Below are 9,384 nucleotides of genomic sequence, written 5' to 3'. Positions count from 1 at the left end.
GGACAGCTAGTGCGCGGAGATACTCTGTTGTAAGTGGCGTCACAAAAAAAAAAACCACACAGGCAGAATTCGAGCAAGCGACAACAGCGATGCAAAAGCATTAAAAGAACAAACAAAAGAACTTGGCGCATACAATATCACCTGAGCTGTACCAGCTGCAGCGTTCAGCTGTAAACGCAGCCGTATGGTTTAAACGCTGAGAGCTGAAGGCGCGAATGACAAGGCCGTCGCACTTATCATTTGAGCATCCACCATCTTGAGTTTGCTGCCATCAATCAGGCATACGAACCCTCCTGTACAAAAAGTTAATTTTACCGCTGATACAAATGCCTTCCAATATTTTGTGAGTTGCTTTTTCTAGTTGCTCGAGCTCACGAAGTGGCTGCAACTAGAAAACAGATTAGTTGTATGTCAAGTAACGCTGGGTCTGGCTGCGCAGCAACGTTGGTGGCTTCGTTTTTGGGTTATATTTTTTTTTTAGGAATTGAGAAGGGGGAGGGGGGGCCAAATTTCGGTGATATAATTGGAGCTCGAATTCCTACCAAAATAATGTTGTTCTCGCAAAAGTACGATAAAATTTGCTTTCCAGGTGGTACTAAGCTGCAGTGTTTCGAATTAAATAAATATGCTTGAAGCGCTCATTTTTTCCAGAACATAAAATGCTCCTTGTCACATGTTATTTCATAAACAGTATGAAAAATGCCATTGTTGCTGAGAACTGCTCACAAAGGTTTTTTTTTTCGCATTTCTTAGAATTTTATATGCAGCGTTTAGCGCATTCATTCACAGCGCTTTCTTAAGCAGGTCCCTCGCTCACACCTACCATCTTTAAAAAAAAATTACCTGTCTCTGTTACTCATGTCCAGTGGAAAATTTTCCTCAACTATGCAAGATCAGCCTGTTTGTTTAATATGCATTGGAAAAAAATTATTTATTGTCACCATTTTAAACGCAAGACCCTTCGAGCTTGAGATCATTAACACATGTAACGCTTCATACAATAATGCCTGTGAGACGTCTGGGAAGTGTCAGTGTTCATGCTTTTAAAACATGTTTTTCAACTTATCGTCCAATTTGACCAGATCAGAAATAAGAAGCATTAAACCAGTAATAAAGCATCAGTTAATTGCCAACTGCATCTTTAATAAGTACAAGATATTCGCCAATTCTCACAAGGTGTCTTAAAATTTGTGCAATGGAAAGCTACTGTACCTAAAAGACACATTTTCGGATAGCAACTGGGTTTAACTAGGAAACGAAGGGCCCTTCTCATGCATACGATTAAATATCGATTGTTTTACTCATACCCGAAGTATATAGTACTGCTCCCTGGGAAAAGTATTTAAACTGGTGCCAATCGGGGAGCAGTTGGGGACGAAACGTTACCTTAAAAATCGCAGGGCTTAGCGCAGTTATTCACGGCCCCTTCTTCAGCAGGTCCCTCGCTGATACCTACCTGCTTTAAAAAAATTAACTGTCTTTGTGGCTCTCATTTACATTTATGTCTTCTACATTCTAATCACAGAGAAGCGACCGACTATTGTTTGCCTACATTTTCCTCACCGCTGATGTTTCTGTAGTTTAGGAATATTGCCTTGGAATCCTTGCTTACATTTATCCGCACTTCCCTGTGTAGCGCGGCTAGATTGGGAGCGCTTTCTTGTCAATGATTTCCGACCTAATGTGCCCGTCTTCTGTGGTTGTGCCCGCTTAGATGCAAATGGATGCAGTGCACTACAATCAGGCATCAAAATCGAAATTAAAAATCACTTCAGTTAACAGTGCGATTTCTTTACAACAAGTTTGATTACTGTCGCCATTTTACACAACCGTAATTATAAGCCCCGGTGAAAGCCTTCTGTGGCCTTTTATTAAATTGTTGGGAAAGAACTGAAGGTTCCGATGCCGACCTTTGGTACGTGGATAACCGTATAAGCAAGAGCCAGAGCTGCAAAGAAAAAATATGAACGCAACATGCAGAAAGAAAGACCATAAGCGATGTTTGGTAAAAAGAACACATCTTTAATGCGGATTTCTTGTTTTCTTCGCTTCTTCCCACTTCGGTGACATTTTTACAAAGTCTGTCCGGCCCCTCTCTTCAGGAACACGGGGAAACATCCACGCACAAAGGACGGATTAACTCCGCTGGCCATAGAAAGATGGAGGGATAAGGGACATCTTGATTTGTAAACATGCAGCAATCATGACCACAGAGAATACACGCACACACACGCATGAGCGCACGTACCTGAAACGCTCGAATGCCCTTCTTTGGGGCACTACTTAGGTAACAAATCAAACAACGCAAATGTTGTTGGAGAGCGAAAACATGTGGTGCGCAATTTTTTAACAGAAGACCAGCTACGGAACGAAAATCATTTGCGTATAACTATGAAACATCGCTACGACCCTTGATGGTATTACAAGGGACAATGTTATCTGCTATAAGTTTTCATAACTAGGATTTGATAACAATGCAAAGGTGGCCGAATTAGATTTAAACCCAGACGCCAGGACGTGTTCGAGGGGATCTTCGGGCCCACTCAGCGGCATTAATCAAATTGTGAAGTGACCTTCCGAATATAACATATCTTGGAGCTCAAGCGCATTTTTACAATTGTGTGCTTCTCCATCATCAACTGTAAGCATAAAGAAGCCTGTAACCTAACCGACATTCTTTCCTTCGCAGGTTAATAATGCTGGCGTGAAGACCGCAGAAAAGCACCACTCTAACGCACTACTAAATAGTAAACCAGACTAAACATCAGCGAAGTCTTCTGAAACCAACAAAAAGCGGCTAGGAGGACACTTACGTTTGGGCGCTTTAAAAAATGCTGCCCTTCTTCCCAATGCAGATTTGAAATGTGATATCGTTAAAATGTTGTGAGCGAGAGGGCTGCGATGCTTTGAGATATGTAAAAAAGATGAACATAGAAGCGTCACCAGGTAGATTAGTAATGAACTGTAAAACTCCTGCACACTGATGCTTTGAATAGTGACTTAATAATTACCTGTTAACCGTCAAACTCCTAGGGTTAGAACTGTAGTAGACCTTTGGGGATAATTTTGTGCGTAGAAACATGAGAGGTCGTATTAATAGAGATCTTCACATATGCTAGAAAGATTCCTTTTTATGGCTGGTACGTATAAGAGCCTTTCAGAAAAGCCCCTAGCACATGCTCATATAAAAGCATTTTCTATGACAAAAAAGCTTTGAATTTATCGGTAAAATCTAACCTCGACCTCTAGATCATTTCTAAAACGGTAACCAGGAAATAATTTCTGGATAAATTGGGTTCGCGAACAGCTTGCTATTAATAAATACCTAGCTTGTTTTAAAGCACCTTTACACGCACAACATTCAGTTTAGGTGAACATTAATGTGCTTGTTGTCATAGATGTTGGGCAGTGGTCACAGCGACAGAGAGGGCGCTAGGCAAGCCGCTCAAGGTAAAGAAGGTTACTACAACCCTTCCGTGCTTACAGTTGGATGTTACCTTCTACTCTAATGTTTTAAAAATTAGTTCTGCACTGTTCGCAAAGAAAAAAAATTACAGCAGGCTGCTCTCACAGTCGGCAACATTATGCTTCGAGAAAAAAGTAGTTGCTTATAGTGTGCCACAGATTTCATTACGATTTTTTAGTCATTTCGAGACACCGTGGGGTTTACCACCGAAGTTCCCATCAAAATATCAATTTTTACACCACGAGTCTCCGCAGATTTCTGGCTAAATAACATTTACTGGTCTCGGAACTAAACTATGCAGTTTGCAGGATTGAATTGTAAGGGTGTTTCTGCACTCGAATCCACAGTCGCAGCCAATCGAAATGGTTAACTTGCGTTACTTTTTTGTGTTCTTCATTCAGCCGCAATCTTTAACCTAATGTAATTTTGTCACTGGGATGCCGCAATTCCAGCAATAATAATGCCGCTAACGCAATATTTCTTAAAATATGGGAAACAATTTGCAAGTCCTATTTGTAGGCAGTGGTCATCTGATGAACTAATATGCCTCGTACAAGCAGGTTGAACGCTGGCTTTCAGGCATTGAGCGTACGAGGTAAGCAGGGAGCGATAAAAGGTGCAGGGTAAATAAAATGAATGAGACGCAACATAGATTTAGCAACCACGAAACAGACAAATCAAAGATGCTAGACAAGTAATACGGCCGGCAGCTATGCTGTACTGGGGTGTGTTATCGTTCCGTAGAGAATGAAATTGAAAACAATGTAGTTCCTGAGGAGACATATGATCAAATGCTTGCTCTATCCGTGAGAAAGCGACGTCAAGATTGCCTAATGAAAAAACATCATAAACTGCAGTTTTCACACAAGGCCAGTCACAAAGACGCCAGATAAGCAGTTGATATAAGTCGCGCGAATAATATTTCCTAAGTACAAGTCTCTTCAAACTTTCTGCCATTATAGCCAACCAGTGTGTCTGACAAGGGTGGTGCACAGTCTTTCAAAAGCATAGGATTACCGTGAAGCAAACAAATACTTCCACCATTCTAAAAAACAAACAGGTTATTCCCATGAAGTCATGCTCTTCTGAGAACAACTGCATGATGATAAAAAATTATTTCTGCGGAACCAGATTTAAACTTCAAAAATCTCTGCGCTAAGACATCAATTCGAAGCATAAACCAACGGTCACATGTGCATTTGTGCAGTGCGATGTAGCCAACCGCCATATAAGACACTTTCTTGTTGAATCGTTTTACCAGGTCGGTACAAACAGATTTTCAAACAATAACTTGCATTATTTTATGTCCGTAAGCCGGCATTTCTGCCTTGTCATAAAAAAAATTGAGCTAGTTTCCCGAGTTAATCATTCATAAATTCGTGAAAATAAATGACGCTAAGGAACGCCACCTCAAGACCGTAAAAGAGGTGCCTGCAGAACTCCAAATATTTCTCAACAAACTCCAAATTTACTGAAAAGCACGTTCAAAATGCATATGCAAAAAATTAATTAAATCTTGCATTCTTGTCAGCATGTCATGTCATACACTTTCACTAATTTATAACAGAGGCCTACACGTAGGTTGAAGTAGCAAGAGCGAATACTTTGTGATCAGACTTGTGGTCGGTAAGCACAACCAATCGAGTACAAAGCAATAAAACATGTAGGACCAATCAATCCATTGCTTGCTTACAAAATTTTAGAGAACCTCCATACTGCGTTATTTGTATTCGGGCAAACACTGTACAGGCTATTTATGTGTACTCCCCACACAACTACTCCCCTCATTTCACCTTGACATAAATGCACTTGTGTATCCCGCCAAGTGGGGCCTTTCGAACTATTGCCGTTACACACACAAACACAACGACGGCACGTAGAAAAAAGTCAGTACAGTACACCAAGCGACACCTTCACAAGTAAGGTAAACGTCTCCGATAATAAATTCGCTTAGGTTATATGTATATGAACGTGTATATTTTTCAATAAGTTAGATGCAGTCCAGAACATTTGCGTAAAGAGAGATATGCCTATATATATGCATTCAAAAAGACAAAGGTAATTCTTGCCATGAAAGCACTCACAACAGCACGAGGGGTCACCCCACATCCAACCAACCTTTAGCAAACACGGTCAAAAAACAATTGAAATGAAATTACCCTTGTCAAGTGGTAGCAGGAATGACTTATGATTTGTCACATGAGAAAGTCAAAAGAAAACTCAAATGTCATTTGAATGTTACCAAGGACTAGCAAAGTCTTCAGCAGACAGCAACATTGCCCATAGTTTTGAACATGATGCACCGCACTTTAGTCTCTTTTTTTTGGCCAGGACGAGGATAAACGCGGAGGGTTGCGCGTCGAACCAGAACAACAACAAACAAGCCATCAGCGCTCTTGTCTTTTACCTTCAACGCATTGAGATCACGGTTCGTAGGAAGGCCGCAGTTCGTCAAGCTCACAAGCGCGGTGGACGAACACGCCATTCCAGGCAACCTGGACAGCTGCCAAAGCTTGACCTGGACCAGCACTGAACAGTTGGAGTTCAAGAACTAATCACTGCTTTTCGCAACACAGAAAGCTTAAGTCGTGCCTCCGCTTGGAACGAAACACTGGATATAGCGCCGAGCATCTGTGAAGAACTGGTGTATGCTAAAAGGCACTCTGTCTTGAAGACAACGGACTTCCAAAACAAGAGCTGGATCGCAGTCAGCGTGTCTTGTGACACCGCATTCATCACGATGGAGCCATTGCGCTAGCTCCATTTGCCGTCAGGAAGGACGTCTCCTCCGTGGCCGTTTTCCGGATTGGCTCATGGTCTGAAACGATTATGTTATGTGGTTCGGCCCCTTTCGCCACCGCAGTGTTCCAGCCTTCCGGTAGTTCTGGAATCTTCGGCGTGCTGGGAACTGGCGAGGGCCTCTGGAACGTGCTAAAGGATTCGACTTTCGGCTTTTCCATCGGCGAATGGACTATGCCGTTGATTCGTATGGGAACCGTCTCGTCGCCCGCGTAGGCGAAGAGAATGTGAGCTTTCTGGCTGTTGGCAAAGCTGAGAGTGGCCGAACTGCGAGAGTCGTCGTCGATGTATTTCAGTGGATCAGATGCGTTGAGGCTGTTGCTCTTCACGATTTGCTGCTCCTGGCCAGCGTAGAGGTCCGGCACGAGAGCGGAGACTTGGTCTTCAGAGGAATAAAACTCCTTGTGGTTCTCCTTAGCGTCTCCTTCTTGGACGATTACCTGTGTACAGGAAACATTAACGTCAGATATGTCGTGAACACCGAAAAGGAATACTTAAACTTCGTTCTATGAATTTACATTCAACCGTAATGGCGCTAGTTCAAGGCTCAAAGAAATGTCACGACCCTATGCTTACTTTCGATAATACGGATCTCTTCTTTCAAAAAATAAACAGACTCTTTGGGCAGCATCAGATCTAATTCCCTGTAAGAACGCACCAATAAGTATATGTCATACGGTCACCGTTCTCCAAACCATTCATGTTTTTATAACCACTAATATGCAAAGCTTTGAGATATATAGCAGTCGCTGATCCTACGTCGCGTGTATTTATCAGTAGCCAGCGTTGTATAGAGAAACTTTCATATGCTGGTGAAGTTGCATACACACTTTTAAGGGGAAAGAGCGTGTTCAGTGCTGAGCACGCCCATCATTATGCTCTAGGATATCTAAGCGCATGACCACGTTCTCGCCTGGTATGTCCATGTCGTTTATTGCTAAGGTCAATGGCATTGATAGGACTTAGGAAAAAGGCGAATACATTTCACCAAAGCACAAAACGATATATATCAATTGTTTTTGTATACGTTATATTTGTCCTAACACCTTATTGTGCTCTTCATTTAGCGCATTTTTGCTCTCCAAATGCAACACGAACTAGCCTACACGAAATTATAAAAAATTTAAGAGTTAATGAGTCAAACAAAGTGCCTTCGTAATTGGCGCGCGATTGTTTAGTTTTCGTAACCTAATTCATGAGTGCGTAACTACCTTTGACAACTTTTTCTTCCTTGCTTGTCCTCCAGCGTTGCTCTTCTTGTCGTCTTTCTGCAGATTGCAGTTCTTTAGCATACTGCCGACTCCAGAGAAGCGGGACAGCCTAGTGGGGCAGTCGCCAACACAAGCCGGACCCCCGGTAGCAGCACCTCCTCCCTTGCTCCAGATGTTGCTGTTGAAAACCACTGTGCTCGTGCTGTCAGTGCTGGTGGAGGTGACGCGTACCATTGAGGAGTGACTATTCTGCTTGGGGTTGGAGTTCGCGCACCAGGACCCCGTCGGCGGTCCGCTTCCACGGTGCTTCTTGAAGGTTCCCGTTGTGACGAGCTGCGCCCAGGCGGAACGGGATTCGGGGTACTGCAAGACTCGCACCACGAAGATGAGGAAACCCTGCATCGAGTTGCACACGCAGAAGACGTACTGGAACACGGTCCTGGCTTCGCCCACGGCGAACACGCCGAATATCCACGTGATGCCAAGCAGAGTCATGACGGTGAATGCGCCGCGAACTTGGGCAGCGGTTATCGGAGGGTTGTTGCCTATCCCGCAGCTGGACCCAGACGTGTGGCTTGCAGGCTTGGTTGCTCCAGCCATGCGCGGCTTGAACAAGACCCGCGTCACCATGATGAACACTAGCAGGTTTACGAAAAGGATGAAGCAGGAGATGCCCAGGAACGCGATGTAGTAGATGAATGGGTTTCGGGAAGATATCACACAGCTGAAAAATAAAACACAAAGTTGCACTTATTCTCTATTACGTTTGCTTGCGAGCAGATGAAAAATAGTGAGAAATGTATGTTCAACACAATCTGAGATACAGCTATTTAATGTCGCGGTAGGCATTAGCGCTATAATAACGTATTGGTGTTGTAACGCCAGCTTCGGTAAAATTGTGTGCAAAGAATTTGTTCTCAGTGAACGCTTCTGAAAATGAAAAAAGTTTGTTTTCTTCAAAGGATACTTACTAGTCACCGTGACCCCTGTAAGTTTCAAGGTCAATAGCTAGGCAAGTTCCAACAACCACAGCTGGAATACCTGGAAGAAAAGAAAGCAGTTGATCAAACAGTGCAATGTATTGCTAGCTATACCATGTTGTGCCAACTTTCTGTTCGGCTAGGAAGTTATCATCGGTGTAAAGAGGAAGCAAAGTTCGAACATACTCTCGTGATACAAGATCTGCGAAAATATTAAGCCTGTGATGCGGGCTTTTTCATGGTGTGATCGCAAATCGATTACGCTCGATCCGTTTCATATGGGCTAAAAATATGCAGCTGCACTGGTGTACATCTAAAGAGTGCTTCGTCAGAAGTCGCTATCCAAACACCATCATAGACAGTCGTTGCAATGTATACTTAATGAAGGATTTTACCGCTGACGTTTGCATCTGTGATTTAACGTCGAAATTAGTGCCTTTATGTTCAGCGTTGCTTTCGCGCTGGCCAGCTCTTTGTGTAGAGCGCAAGTAGGGTGGGCAGGTTTATTGCGCCAGATTAGCTACTATACTCCGCGACGACTTGTTAGGCGTTAGCATTAGAACCCTAGAGCGAAAAGCTGTCCGGCGATGGGGACATGTGAAACCTCGTGAGAAAGCAGGCAAAGTGGAGAGAGAGAAAGGCCCTGCGGGTAAGAGAGGGAAAGTGGAGCGGAGGAGCGGGCGGGTCAGTGGAAGGGTACGAATGGCGGCCGGGAAACCACGGCCGTCAATCAGAGTCCGGGAGAGATAGTGGTGAAAGGGTGCGGCATGAAAAGCTGTGATTGCTTAACGGGATAGGGCGAGTGGGGAGCGGGTATGGCGTATTACACCGCGATTGCTGCAATAAATGACGCCACCCTTCGCCATAAAAGGCGCGGACAGAACTGGGACTTAGTAGAAACAGTGGAGCATATTTTGTTAGAATGCCC

The 9,384-nt window shown here is 43.6% G+C and overlaps 1 protein-coding gene across 1 annotated transcript in view; it reads right to left on the bottom strand.

The window, feature by feature from the left end:
* Positions 1-2,004: 2,004 nt before the first annotated feature.
* The window catches only part of LOC144106737 (uncharacterized), a 74,252-nt gene continuing 66,872 nt past the window's right edge, over positions 2,005-9,384 (bottom strand). Inside the window, exons 16-18 of the mRNA XM_077639582.1 lie at positions 8,448-8,517; positions 7,477-8,200; positions 2,005-6,705 (exon numbers count right to left, since the gene is read on the bottom strand). Of these exons, the coding sequence (XP_077495708.1) occupies positions 6,202-6,705; positions 7,477-8,200; positions 8,448-8,517 (1,298 nt within the window). The 3' untranslated portion in view covers positions 2,005-6,201. The remainder of the gene's footprint in view (positions 6,706-7,476; positions 8,201-8,447; positions 8,518-9,384) is intronic.

This window comes from Amblyomma americanum, chromosome 10 (assembly GCF_052857255.1).
Source record: "Amblyomma americanum isolate KBUSLIRL-KWMA chromosome 10, ASM5285725v1, whole genome shotgun sequence".
In the NCBI taxonomy this organism is placed as follows: Eukaryota; Metazoa; Arthropoda; class Arachnida; order Ixodida; family Ixodidae; genus Amblyomma; species Amblyomma americanum.
This window is presented reverse-complemented; position numbering and strand designations above follow the sequence as displayed.